This window comes from Bolinopsis microptera, chromosome 2 (assembly GCF_026151205.1).
Source record: "Bolinopsis microptera isolate Bmic1 chromosome 2, MBARI_Bmic_1.0, whole genome shotgun sequence".
Lineage (NCBI taxonomy): Eukaryota > Metazoa > Ctenophora > Tentaculata > Lobata > Bolinopsidae > Bolinopsis > Bolinopsis microptera.
This window is the reverse complement of record NC_087073.1, coordinates 11,590,756-11,605,658: the sequence shown is the minus strand read 5'-3', so window position 1 is coordinate 11,605,658 and position 14,903 is coordinate 11,590,756. Positions and strand designations below refer to the sequence as shown.

General features: G+C 35.7%; 1 protein-coding gene across 6 annotated transcripts; it reads left to right on the top strand.

Moving 5' to 3' along the window:
• Window positions 1-14,850, top strand: LOC134812025 (src substrate protein p85-like). 6 transcript variants are annotated; one of them, XM_063819203.1, is made up of 16 exons: window positions 11-108; window positions 372-448; window positions 591-643; window positions 815-830; window positions 4,014-4,074; window positions 4,668-4,778; window positions 6,968-7,078; window positions 8,050-8,160; window positions 9,148-9,258; window positions 10,653-10,763; window positions 11,631-11,741; window positions 11,849-11,912; window positions 12,103-12,855; window positions 13,242-13,505; window positions 13,714-13,899; window positions 14,226-14,850. In XM_063819203.1, the coding sequence occupies exons 1-16, from the start codon at window positions 16-18 to the stop codon at window positions 14,357-14,359; spliced, it is 2,367 nt and encodes a 788-aa protein (XP_063675273.1). In that variant the 5' UTR covers window positions 11-15; the 3' UTR covers window positions 14,360-14,850. The 6 variants fall into 6 exon arrangements, with proteins under 6 accessions (XP_063675274.1, XP_063675273.1, XP_063675275.1 ...); XM_063819204.1 differs by lacking the exon at window positions 4,668-4,778 and having other exon boundaries at window positions 1-108; XM_063819205.1 differs by lacking the exon at window positions 9,148-9,258.
• The last annotated feature ends 53 nt before the right edge of the window (window positions 14,851-14,903 follow it).

The following is a 14,903-nucleotide window of genomic DNA, read 5'->3' as shown; positions in this document are numbered from 1 at the left end:
GCACTTTCAGAAAGTATGTCATTGTGGAAAGGTCAAGTTGCTGATACGAAAAATATTGTTATTCAAGATGATGACGACGATGACTGGGATACTGATGCAGATTTTGTGGTGAGTGATTCAATGCCAAAAAATTAGTATTCAAGCTTTTTATTTGGAATTAAAACAAATCCTTCATATTATGGAGCCAGGGTGTGTACTGGCTATAACAGTCTACACCTGGTTAAACCAGTTCCATCCCAATACATAATTCTCAATAAATGTATTTAATTTTAGTTGTGGAAATAGTTTTAAAATATTGTATTATGAATAAATCACTGAATTATGAAACATTAAAATTTTAAGTATTCAGTTTGAAATAATATTGTCTTCAGAATGATATTTCCGAAAAAGATCAGCGCTGGGGATCAAAAACAATAGAAAACTCTTTAAATACTGATAGAACAGTAGAGTAAGTTGAATTTTATAATGTTATTCAATGAATTCTTGATACTATTAAGGTGCCTTAAAATTTTAATTTTAAAATATACAATTTAAAGATTTTATGTAGGAATGTATAATTCATTAATTCAATGCATTATATTATCATTCAGTGTCGGAGCTATTAGACAAGATGTGGTTGACAAGCATGAGCAAAGCGTTAAAGGTATTTACTTATTTCATTATTATATTTATGTTATAATATAAACATAACATACCAATTCAAACATGACATACCAATTCAAATTTCAAATTATAATTGGAAACTGCTCAAAGATATATAATATCATGATTTTTTATGGACTGTCTAAACAACGTAACATAAATTCATTTTCAGCGCAGTATTTGAAAGGGTATCCTTTTGACCTGGCAAATGATGTATTAAATATATTCCTCAAGATGAGGCTAGACAAGTAGCAAGTTTGTATTTTCTCTGTTACAAATTGTTTATCTGATAGGCTCCATCAACTTTATAATTCCTTTTGAGAATTGAGACATTATAACAGATAAGCCATACAAATTCCCTCACTCTGTTCATTAGTCCCTCACTTTGTTTGGGAATTGTGCAACTCTTACAGTACAAAGTATTAGTCTGATATTGCCTCCCTATGTGATAATCTTTGAAGTCTTACTGATCTTCCCATTACTGGACTAGGAGCTGTGCTGACCCTGCTTCCTGCAGAGAGTCTAGATGGTACTTCAAGCCCTTTTGCTTTTGCAATAATAGCAGCCTTAGTTCTTGGATGAAAACAGAAGTAAATTATCGGATTGATTATGGAGTTGGAATAGTATAGTGTAACTGTTGCCACCTGCGAAAACTCGTAGCTCATTGGAATATCGAACATGCTGGCAAGTGCTGAGGGTAGGTAGGCAATAAGTCCAGTCACTATAATAGCAGTGGAAGTTAAGAAGAACCTCTTGCACTTAACTTTGTGATGACAAATGGTCCCCAGCATTATGGTGTACATACAGGGAATGACAGCAAGTGGGATGATAATTGCTAGAATCTGTACTATGGCAGATTCCACCTTGTCTTTGCTCACACAGCGGTGATATTTTGGGTTGAAGACAATCTGAAATGGAAAAATATTTTAATTGTTAATTTTATAACCTTAATTTGCTAAAATTTCATATTTTGTTAGCAGAACAACTTCTGCTAGTTGGGCTAGATGAAAATATCGTTGAATTACTGAATTAAAATAGACGGTTACCTTTTTCTGTCCTATCAGAAAAGTGACAGTGTCAAAAATTAGTAAGAACATGGGAAGCACCCATGTCGCCATGACAAGGGCTTTGCTTCTCTCGTTAGTGATTAGGTATCTGTGATGCAGGGGGAACACTATTGCCAGGAAGCGATCAATTGTTAGTGGTAGGAGAACAAGCATACACGCAGATCTGCAGGAAGGAAATATCTTAAATAGTTTCATGAAGCCATCACTTTATACTTTTATACAATATTTGAACTATACAATATTCGAGACCTGGTACATCGAAAGCGGAGTGTCTGAATACTGTCATCTGTCATGCAAAAAATATTATATTTTATGAAAGTTAAGTAAATATCTTCACTCAGAAATGTGTGCCTTACAGTTTAACTCACGTCACTGAATTCATGAAGATTGCATAAGTAGGACAGAAAGCGTTCACCTCGTCCTCCGAATTGTCCAGGAAGATAGAACTTATAATGCCGAGACCTCTGAACATGCCAACAAGCGACATGAGTAGATCATTTACAGCCACATTGAGGAGAAATATTTTCTGAGAAATATCCAAGATTTAGCTGCATTCCTATATCAGTATACATGTATATGTATAGAAGAAATATTTGAAATTTGTTCGGAATAGAAATTTTGTAATAAAAGGTTAATGGTTTTGATTGCCAATAAGTGATTGTGTTTATAATGAATACGGTATTTTCAAATATTACCTGAGTTTGGGACAGAGCCACCATGTAGCTCAAGACGTATATCTCTGCAGCATTTAGAACAAAACCTATTACACTAATTCCAGTCAATACTCCGCCCTGTTCAGTTGGAATGTCAAGTTAACTAAAACCAATATTCAATATAAGGTCTTGTAAGTATTCTTAAAGAAGACAGATCGATTATACACTTGCAACAAATTTATGTACTATAAAGTAATAAAGTGCTCTAAAATGTCAAACGTAATGAACTCTACTCACATTGACATGTCTGAAGTCACAGGTTTCAGTTACATTTTCTCCAAAACAGGAGTGATCTTGTACATTGTACGGCATTGAAGAAAATATCCTTGCTGATTCCTAAGATAGCAATGAGGTTTATCGTCTGAAAATTTGGGGCACCGACTTGCACATCATCAAGTCTTACATTTTTCACAAGGTTATTTTGGCAAACTAATTTGCTTGGTAAAGATGAAGGTTGTATGGAGATGATCGTGACAGACGCTCTTAATTCAACGCAAGTAAAATTTTATTCTAAACATCTTTCTCTCTTATCTTTATTTTATAATCGATAGTTTCCGGCATTAATTTAAGCCAGGAAGCTCCATTGAAGCGTAGTAATTACTACAACTGTCTGTATAAAAACAAGACAAACCTCAATAGAGCATTATAACAATTAAGAAATTATAATATCCATTGCATAAAATTATGGCTGATGTAATTATAATATTATTATGCTATTATTAAACAATAAACAGAACAATGACAGTAATTAATTTACTTAGATTAAAATAAGTCTTCTGAGAAAGTTCCGGCACACTTCAGTTTTAGCAGCAATCTTATAATCTGAGAAAGGGAGAGTATCAAGAGCATGCAAAACAGGGCAAAGCAAATGACACTGACAGGATGATCATATTAAGATTTGTATATCTGCATACTGATCTCTGTATAATATAGCTAAAGCGGCAAACGACTAATGCGATTATAATCGAAAATAATTTATAGGAACCGAGTGGCAGCTGCGAAGTGATGGTTAATAAGTAAGAGCATTGGTTAAACTATTAACTATAATGCAGACCAGTTTGTGACACAATGATCTACCAAATCGCCGAATTTCTGTCCAGTTATTAAAAACAGCGGTAACTGGTGCCACAATGCAAAACAATGTAAATAAGAGGTGTACTAATGCGTAATTGTGTCCTAATTTTAATCTGAACATCCGCAAATTAATTGTAAACGTGGGTAACCTTTATTAGTTCATGGTTTATATGGTTAAATTGTCAATAACACAGAGAGGACACTGGTTAGCTGCATGAACAAAAGAAGTTCTTGTAATGAACAACTTATAATAAACTAGGAGTGTAAACCAGCCTTTGTTCTAAGATAATTGTTGATATTGAATCTATACAATAGTATACAACGTCCAGCTAAGCTTCAATAACAATTTGTACGATCAATTGTTCTTTATGAACAAAACTGACCATCAGATTACTTACGAGTGCTGAAAGTTGGTATTTCCTCTCTCATTAGAGTTTAATCATTCAACAATTACTGTTCCAACAGTGAATCATTGACCCCGATAAAAGTAAAGCTGATTTCCTTAACTGAATTATAGACCCAAAGGTTCAGATGGATACGGAGGAAAGTTTGGAGTACACAAAGAGCGAATGGACAAGGTAACTTATTGTTATTATTATAAACTTATAACTGTCTTTCTTAACCTATGTTTGTTTATTTTTAAGTACATAAATTACTCAGTATACGTTGCTACAGCCCCTAGAAAGAGACCTTTAGGGCTCCATTTCTATTCGTTTAATTATTAGACATCATTAAATAAAAGTTATAAGCAAGTAAAAACGACGCTTCACAGTTCACTAAACAACAAAAACTTAACCAGGGAAAAACTTTAACTGCTAATTATATCTTTTGTAATCAGATAAATTACGGAGATAATAGAGATGAGATTAATTAGAGAGCAACATTAGAAACTGTTATAATATCCTAGTTGAACCTTATCTTATAATCTTATAATCTCTTGTTTACTCCTTGCAGTACAGCTAAATATGTTTTACAATACATTATTATGATGTAACTACTTTTTTCACGATATATTAAACCACACCTCCCTGTCCACATTGCAACAACACATGACGATCGACGTGTCATAAACACTAGTATGATAGGTGTACAATGTAGTAGTAATAGTGGTACAATGTCTCAATGTATTTAAATGTATATTAAATGTATATGAAATGTATTTGTACACTAGAGTGCTGTTGCCTACTCACATGTCGAGGAACTGAAGGAACATTCCTCTGTCACTGACTCTTCTAAAGGATTCGGTGGAAAGTACGGTGTTTTGAAGGACAATAAGGATTCTGTAGGTCTACTGTGTAAAGTCTTAGTGTTTCTAACTTCCTAATTTTTATGTAACTGCTTATGTCGAATAATGGTATTATTATAATTAAACTTTTATTAATCATTATCTCATGCTCGTTCAAATGAAAACCAACATCTTAATGTACGGGTAAACCGCCCCTAAAACGTCACCTGTTTTTTTGGCCCAGATTGCCGAGTAAGGGCTAAATTTACAGGGTTCTGAAGTGTCTAGGAATAATATTTAAACCTTTTTCTAGCCTGCCATGAAGATTTGGAAATTTGAAAATAAAATCAGGTACAATTTTTTTGACGTTGAAATGGAGTCACTTTTAAAACACCACCCCTAAAATGTCAACTCTATATGTGTGATAATTACAGAATGTACAGGAGGCCTGATTTATCTTTTGTCACTAGTATTATTTGTTTTGTCTTATAAAAATATTAAGCTACTTGAAAACATTCACTCACTAAAGGAAGTACCTCAAAACCGTAATCACCCCCTAAAATGTCACGTGCACCACCCCTAAAACGTCAGCTAAAACAGGTTGTGTAGCACTCAGAATAGTGCTCAATTATTAATTTTAACCACTTCTGGGACAAATATAACCTATTTCTGAGAGGTGTCGACCAGAATTTCTCTCTCTGTTGAAAAAAAATGGTGGAATTTAGTCAATTTACTTTTTGCGACATTTTGGGGACTTTTTTTTGAATACCCAGAATTTACGGCAAAACAGTAACTCAGTCAACAAAATTTACACCTGTAGTTAGATTATCTAGTTATAAACTAACAATTGGCACAAAAGAAATGGATTCAATGTGATTTTAACCTTGTGCAAATTGCATGTTTTAAATGCATTTTTTGGGATTTTTAACATCATCCTGCATTTTGGCAATTTTAGTGACCTGTAGTTAACTAAGCCAACCCAGTAATCGATCTGACCTTCTCTATAGACTAGATTTGACTGCTTTTAGCAAAATTGAATGTCAAAAACTACGGTTTTTGGTACTTACTAGTTTATGGTAAACCTATGATATGCCCCCTAAAATGTCATTTTTTTCTCCCCTAAAATGTCAAATTTGTATTTTGTTCGCATGGTGTGCGATAGTAGCTCTTGTTTTGGCACTTGTTAATTAATAACATCAACTATTAACGAAATGTGAGTATGCATTGCATCTTAGGAAAAGCCTGAGTAATTTGATCAGGTTAAAATGACATTTTAGGGGGGATAATTAGACATTTTAGGGGATGTTTATTGCAATTAATAAAATAAAACTAATTCCTTGAGCTGCCAAAGCTTTCCAATATTACCATTAGATGCTAAATATGATGTTTAATAGGCTGGTACCTCCATTTTATGGTGCTTGAATTGTAGTCTCAAAGCCAGAATCTGATAAAATGACATTTTAGGGGGCGGCCAGCTGACATTTTAGGGGAGGGTAGTAATATTGAGTAATGTATAACTTTCCATATCTCCAGTCATATGTACAAAGTTGCTAAAATAAGTAAATATCACTATCCTAGACCAAAACCGAGTTAATATTAATGAATTCCAGAGTTATAAAATTGTGCGCTTTTTTTCAAAAGTAAAAAATTCGTACAAAGTGAAAAAAATGCCCTTATGGCATCATTTAGATTCAATTTCAGGATGAGGCAGGGTCTGAATGATATTTTTTTATGTTTAGGAGTTACAAATGATTAGGTAAGATACCTTCTAAGAAGATGGGATCCAATTAATCAAGAGTGGCGTTTTAGGGGTGGGTGACATTTTAGGGGCGGTTTACCCGTACACCATTATGATTTGTTATAATATTCCAAAACACAATGATTATTGTTAACATATTGTATGTTATTTGATATTTCGATTAAGTCTTGTAAATTAATTTGAAGAAAGAAAGTCTTAGTATAACTATGCATATTGCATATGCATGGTCTTGCACCGTAAAGACTAAAGAGTCAGTGATCAATTTGTAACGAAGAACACTATCTATAGAATTTCAATGATTAATAAACTATTGTACGTTTCGATTTCTGTGCTCATTTTGTGATCAATTATCGGTCAAAATATAATTGTTATTCAGTAGTCCTTGTAAAAGTTAAGCAATCCAAAACAAACTTAATTCGCTCCTTCCTAAGTTTTGAAAAATATTCGGTCGTAACAACAAGTTCAATAAATCTTCTTTCTTATGTAGAGTGCGGTAGGTTACGAGCACCAGGCCGAGCTAAGTAAACACGGCTCACAAACTGACGCTGCTAAAGGATTCGGGGGAAAGTTCGGAGTACAGAAAGACAGGCAAGACAAGGTGAGAATTGCAAAATATTTGTTCCATGTTCGCATGCAAGCAAAGGTCTGGCAAGATATTTCCGTTTATGAGATATTCGAAAGTTTTCTTTTACATCACGGAATATTGAAGTATGGTTAAATTAAAAAGTAACCAGGGGTCCTTCAAATATATTCGGAGCTAGATGAAGAGAAATTAAAACTTCACTGATTTTTAAAATTTCCTCGAACAAAGCTTTCAAGATAATTATTAAGAAATATTGAAATAAAACCAAAGTGGAAACTATTCAAGTGAAAAACTTCATGATTTGAGTGGTCAATTGCATTCATAGGTCTGTTTTATAGATGAAAATAACCTTTCATATTTAAAATAATTGTTTTATTAATTGTCTGAGACGAAGGTATGGCACGTGGTCAGTGGTCACATCTAGCAAATGTTGAATAATGGTCACTAGCCGCATCAACCAAGACGTTGTTATCTACGAGTGCTTGTAGCGTAACGTTACTATTTGTCACCCACAAAGAGCCGAACTTGTACACTGTACAGTAATGTCTCAGTAATTTTCGTAATACTATAATAGTGGCTTCTTCATATAACTTACGATCATGATAATCTATTTTTCAAAAAATCTAAAAGTAATGGTTAGTCGAAAATTGGGAACAATTTTCATCCAAGAACGTTTCTTGGAAAATTATCCCCAGCTCTATGCTTCGGCAATGGTACTTTTGTGGCCAAAGACATGATTTTCAAAGACAATAATTACGGCAAAAAGGATAGCAAATTTTCGATTGCGATTTTTCAAGTCGAGGCTCGGATATCGTATCTTACTATATTATATAAAGCGAGACGATGTACTTATACGGTCGAACCTTGTATATTCCCTAGCATAATCAACAGTGTGACAACGTTCGTCAAAATGATTCATAATGTAATCATATTTTCGACTAAAACACAGTTAATATTACTTAATATTAAGTAAAATATTTCCTCAGAGTTCAGTAGGTTACGACCACCAATCAGAGATAAGTAAGCACTCCTCTGTTACTGACTCTTCTAAAGGATTTGGAGGAAAGTTCGGAGTACAGAAAGACAGGGTCGACAAGGTAATATGAAAATAAATAGATAAATTCTTTATTTACAAAAAGTTAACCCGCTTATGAGAGTTGAGACATATCACATAGTGTGGCAATGCTCTCGTTATAATTTAGATATAATAGAATAAACGGCGATTTGCGGGAAATGTTCAAAGACAAACACTATGAGCAAAGGTTAAATCGGCTAGACTTTGCATCGGGAGGTCCAAACTGTTTTATCATCAATATAAGCGGATAATATATAAATAACTGATAACAAACGCTTTATTTACAAGGAGAGTTAAGTGTTAAACTGCGATTTAGTGATTTAAATGAGACATGGTGATTGGTGGGTCAATGTCGAAATCTCGTTATAATTGAACTATAATTTAGCAAACGGCGATTTGCGGGAAAACTGAATGTTCAAAGACAAAGGTTAAATCTGCTCGAAATCGGGAGGGGTTCTCATTTTTAAATAAAACCAACATAAACGAAAGAAATTAATTGTAAGTCAACCTTGAAAGGTTTCTAAAGGTGAGATAAAGAATAGACCTTTACAAAACAAGGGTATTTTACCACCAAAGTTAGAGTTTCGAAGCTGTGCTCTGAAACCTGACCGACTAGATTTGTGTCTAAACTGATTCCTGAAAGCCGTTTCAATATTGGTGATGATAACTCTGACACTACCGCGCTGGGAAACTGGCTGTAAGAGCCTGTCCTGGTGCTCAGTAAACTCTCCACTAGTTCGCGAAAATACAAAGTTCCCGATACCTTACAGCTCTCACTACCAGTCTAATAAATGAGCAGTTCAAATAACTGCCAGCATGCCCTACAACTCTTCCCTGATTTATGGTTATCAAATTATTGTTTTTTCCCCAATTATAATGAAAGATAGTGTTAAAAATAAAATATAAAAATAAACGGTTAAATTCTTGGTCAAAGTATTCAGTTAAAAAGAGAAAAAGCGCCGTTTTCTTATTTTTATTGCCCAATAGAGTGCTTATCTCTTCGTTTCAGAGTTCAGTTGGTTACGAGCACCAGGCCGAGCTAAGTAAACACGGCTCACAAAGTGACGCTGCTAAAGGATTCGGGGGAAAGTTCGGAGTACAGAAAGACAGGCAAGACAAGGTGAGTCTTCACAACAATAAACTAGTCTTTTAGAGAGGAGTAGGAGGAATAAAGAAATAGACTTGTTTCTTTGTTAATCGGGGCCTATATAATATACGTGAGCCGGAAGTGTTCTGCGCTTGATGGTTTAAACCAACAATATTATAGAATCAATATGATGAAACAAAAAACATCAGTCAAATGAGAAATATCTAAAATATTGTTTGTAGAAAACTCCCCCGCAACTTCAGGCCTTTTTTCAGTAAAATTTGTCTCAGAACATTTGTTTACCTTACCTCTGTAAATATCATTTTCAAATGGAAACATCTTGAAAACTTGCTTACTAAAAACAAATGAGCATGACAATTCACAGAAACTTGGCCCATATTGGTAGAACATATCAGTGCTGACAGTACACAACTACACTGTATGTATTTCAATACATGAGATTAATCTAGTGTACTGAGGTACCACTGCTCGCTACGGAGCACAAGTAGCACTACTAGGATCTAGTATTGAGGTACCACTGCTCGCTACGGAGCACAAGTAGCACTACTAGGATCTAGTACTGAGGTACCACTGCTCGCTACGAAGCACAAGTAGCACTACTAGGATCTAGTACTGAGGTACCACTGCTCGCTACGGAGCACAAGTAGCACTACTAGGATCTAGTACTGAGGTACCACTGCTCGCTACGAGCACAAGTAGCACTACTAGGATCTAGTACTGAGGTACCACTGCTCGCTACGAGCACAAGTAGCACTACTAGGATCTAGTACTGAGGTACCACTGCTCGCTACGGAGCACAAGTAGCACTACTAGGATCTAGTACTGAGGTACCACTGCTCGCTACGGAGCACAAGTAGCACTAGTAGGATCTAGTGCTAGGTATATTCTTTTAATATGGCGACTTGTTCTGAGAATTGGAACCTGACGTCACGTCACGTGATCATTATAAACCACGACAAATTTATGGTACTTGATAGAATGATAGGTACTTGGCTTCTTTGTATCCGCAAGACAAGTGGTCAATATTGTTCAAATTGTGCCCATACTATAACAAATAAAGCAATGTTTAATAATGAACTAAATGTAACCACTATGCTTGTGTCACTGTGCTTGGTTGGTAGATAGACTATCTAATTTAACATGAATAACTCATTATATAATATCTCAGATTTGCATTTTATGGACTCATTTAAACGTTCCTGCAATTAAATCCCAACATAGATGAGGATACTATTTGAGTTTACCATAATTATCTTAACCGAAGCGGACTGCCTAATTTCGTGCTTTGTTTTTTAATTAGGTAATGATTCAACCTCAAAAGCAAGAAGATTTGCGCATTTATTTAAATCACGGCGATGAGAAGTTCCCTGGCTAATTTGATGGTCTCTTATGCCTGGTGTTTTCAGAGTTCAGTAGGTTACGACCACCAATCAGAGATAAGTAAGCACTCCTCTGTTACTGACTCTTCTAAAGGATTTGGAGGAAAGTTCGGAGTACAGAAAGACAGGGTCGACAAGGTGAGTATTTACAACAATGAATAGAATTTTATAATATAAATACATAGGATTATACATGAGATTATTCTCATTATATAACGTTCAGGTGCAGGATCTCATAAATGGGGTAAAACTAATCTAGATAAATATTATTGTAATTCCCCACTCATTTGTTGAAGATCAGCTCTTGTTGCAAATTATCAAATCTCGTTAGTCTTGAAATGATAATAATGTGTACACGTATAATTAGTAATTAGTACTTGAGGTGATGACATGTACTCTTAATATATACACGAGTGACAACCTGCCTAGTACAAACTCTAGTGCAAATGAAAGTGTAAACAACAAGTTGTATCGAGTGTAAGTTATAGTTGAACTAGAGCAATAAGAGCAACGTCCAGCAAGCCGCATGAAATGTTAGACGTGGGAGGGAGACGTTAAGTTATTATGTCTACCCAGATACACTTTGCAATATTATCGTTTACGTGATAAGTTGGTTCAAGTAGAGATTAATGTCTCTGATTATAATATTGAAGTGATCTGATGAGGAATATGTGACACACAATCTCATGTGCTTACCTATTACCTACGTAAGTAACATTTCGTCTGCACTACTTGTTCTTACTACGTACTATATTCTGGTGGATGGCTTTGTCTGTGGTCTTGGTTACAAACTATGACTCTAGTCAATACATTTATTTAACAAGTGACTCCTTTATTAAGGGGGGGGGGGGGGGGGGTCGAGGTCTTCGTGAACATTTTCTCAAAATGGAGGTTTTTTTCCCTAATAGAGGGGAGTGATATCTATCAGTTGCTTTTGGTCCCATTCCTTAGTAGGTCTACCAACTTAAAATCTGTTCATAAATCAACCGAATCTTTGTATTTCAGAGTTCAGTAGGTTACGAGCACCAGACCGAGTTAAGTAAACACGGCTCACAAACTGACGCTGCTAAAGGATTCGGGGGAAAGTTCGGAGTACAGAAAGACAGAGTAGATAAGGTACAGTGAAAGAAATTGCAAACTGTTTACAAAATAACGTGACTTTGTAAATTCTCAAACGAATACCTCACGTCTTGTTCTTTGTCTTATCTTTTGCATTGTTTCAGTCCGCACATAGCTTTGGAGAGAGAACCGACACTTCTGCTCAGTACCAAACAAAAGTTGATGTCAGTAAGTAACGAACTCATTGTTTGAAAATTAGTATTTTGTTGTTACAACGTTCTACAACGGGATCAATAGAAATTTATTCAAGAAAACATTTACCTCTTTGTTTCCAGAAATACCACGATAATACCTTTGCAAGTTAGTTCATGTCTGCAAAAAATCATGTGGTTTGTATAATTTGACAATAATTTTTCAGAGGGAGATGTTAAAAACTTCCGTTCAAGATTCGAAAACTTCGGGGCAGCTGCAGAGGAGGAAAATAAACGGAAAGTCGAGGAAGAGAAAAGGAAGAGAGATGCTGAGTTTAAACGGGGAGTTGAGGCATCGAAAAAGCAGGAGGCTGCAGCAGAAGCACAGAGAGCAAAGGAAGAAGAAGCGAGAAGAGAAGGTGAAGAAAGAAGAAGAGGGGAAGAGGAGAGAAGGGAGGCTGAAGCTAACCGACTAGGCGCAGAAAGAGAGCAACAAAAACTTGAAGAGCAACGATCAGCAGCAGAGGAGCAGAGGAGAATCGAGGACGAAAATAGGTCTCGAGAAGAACAAGCTTTCGAACAAAAACGTCGTGAGGAAGAAGAAAGAAGATTAGAGATACAGCGTGGTCGGGAAGAAGAGAAACGAAGAGCTGAGGAACAACTACGAGAAGACGAAAGAAATAGGGGGGACGAAGAGAGAAGGAGGGTAGAGGAAGACAGAATCGCTGAAGAAAGAAGGAGAGATGAGGAAAGAAGAATTGCAGAAGAGAAGAGAATATCAGAAGAGAGAAGAATTGCACAAGAGAAGAGAATATCAGAAGAGAGAAGAGTTGCGGAAGAAAACAGAATAGCAGAAGAGAGAAGAGTTGCGGAAGAAAACAGAATAGCAGCAGAACTAGCTGCACAACAACAACAACAACAACAAGTTAGCCCTAAAAGTGGGGGAAAGCAGGCTAAAGCTATCTACGATTATGTAGCAGGTTTTTATGTCAATAACTTCACTAAAATTCCTGAATCATGTAAGTTAAATTAATGGTGCCGCTTATGTTTTTTTTTTCTTGACTTAGAGCTACTCGCCACTTAGGTCCAGGATCATTATAATACATAAAGCCGGCCTTCTAGGCAAAGTGCTTAGTTGTGGGACACACTCAACTAAGTAAAGTTGAGATATCATCAGAGTGTGAGCCACTGCCTGACTAACCTGTGAATAGAGTTCGCCCAACTCTATGAGTAATGAGTATGGCAGACAGTATCTTCTGATTTTATGTCGCTTATGTACTTAATTGCAATGAAGTCTTGTACTCATACGAATACATATTTTTCTGCTAGATAATACACCCAATCACAAAAGGACCCAATTTTGCAGGAGATGATGATGAAGTGTCCTTCTCAATGGGAGATCTTATCACGCAGATAGAGATGATTGATGATGGCTGGGCAACTGGCTCACTTAACAGCAAATCTGGAATGTTCCCTATTGGCTATGTAGAGATGGTAGAGGACGTGTCCCCAAGTAAACCTACTCGCACCATTTCCCAATCACAACCTACACCACAACCACAACCGGAACCTTCTCTTGCGCCCCTAGATAAGGGGCTGAGTGGGACTGCTGTCTACGATTACGATGCAGGTTTGTGTTTTATTTTTCATCTTACTCATATATGCATTTTTCTTTAGTCTTTTAGTGTTGTTTTAGTTATGATCACTCAGATCGAGTTACAGTTAACGGATCGCGATCTTGTGTATTTTCGATCTTGTGTATTTTCGATCTTGCGTCTTGCTTGATCTTTTTATTTAAACATGTTGATGACTAATATTTTGATTGCTTATTTCATCAGCGGATTCCGACGAGATCTCGTTTGCGGAAGGAGAGGAGATTACCAATATTGAGATGCCAGATCCGGGATGGTGGATAGGAATTTGTCGAGGAAAGAGAGGAATATTTCCTAAAGCATATGTTCAACTAAGTGATGTACAGGAAGACCTAGGAAAATGCGGCACTGCAATATATGACTATGAAGCAGGTATGTTGTACTCAAATGCCATGCGCTACCGATATTGAATTGCGACTCTTCCTTCAGTTTGTCGCTTGTACATCATGCAAATGAAAGTACAACTATATCGTATTCTGCTTCCTTGATACATAGACGGCACGCGCAGACGCCGAATACAATGAGAGTGTTTATGAGTATCTGTGACACGTACGTATCAAATTTTATAACGCTAGATTTGTTTTTTTGCTAATCAAGAGAATGTTTTGCCGCGTGGTTAAATTAATTCGAAATGTAAACATGAGTACAAATAACAGTGTTGAGTGTCCAGTGATATTTGATAATCTCTCTTACCGCAGCTGCTGAAGACGAAACAAGCTTGACAGAAAGTGGAAGAGTGACAAATATCGAGATTATTGACGAGGGCTGGTGGATTGGGATTAGCGATGGGAACAAAGGGATGTTCCCCTCCTCATACGTCCAACTTGATTAAAAAACTGTAATGACATGGACTTTTTCACATTTTGAATCGGTAGATTCGTTGGACGTCTGTGTTTATTCGTGAATTTGTATACATAATATTTCGATTCAATGCAGTATTTTTAAAAGGGTGACTGATACGGGTCTTTAATTGATTTTTTATAGAAGATGTGTTTGATGAAAAGTATGTCCCCTTATTATTATCATTTGATTTTATGTAAGCACTCTCTAAAATATTTAGTCCATTATCTATCTACAAATAAATATAGATTCAAGTTTCTAGGGGCTGCATTCTCATGGTCTCAGAATCCTGTTAATAACGTCACTAAAATCAGATCACGATTATAAGAGAGTAGATACCATTATCAACTTGTTTTAACAGAATTGTTATTTTGATCACGTTTGTAAATAAAGAGCAAGGAAATGTGTGGCATTTAAACACTATTTTTTATGATTGTTTGATGTGTATTTTATGTCATTTTCTCTTTTATCCCTACAATCAAATATCTGTACTTTAGCTTTTTTGTTTAACAATAACGAAAAATGTGTTCTTGAAT

Excerpts from the sequence above, each read along its gene's own strand:
- LOC134812025 (XM_063819203.1), top strand. The coding sequence starts at position 16 with ATGTCATTGTGGAAAGGTCAAGTTGCTGATACGAAAAATATTGTTATT. Across the intron at positions 4,779-6,967 it reads TGAAGGACAATAAGGATTCT|AGTGCGGTAGGTTACGAGCA; the intron begins GTAGGTCTACTG and ends TTTCTTATGTAG. Across the intron at positions 13,900-14,225 it reads AATATATGACTATGAAGCAG|CTGCTGAAGACGAAACAAGC; the intron begins GTATGTTGTACT and ends CTCTTACCGCAG.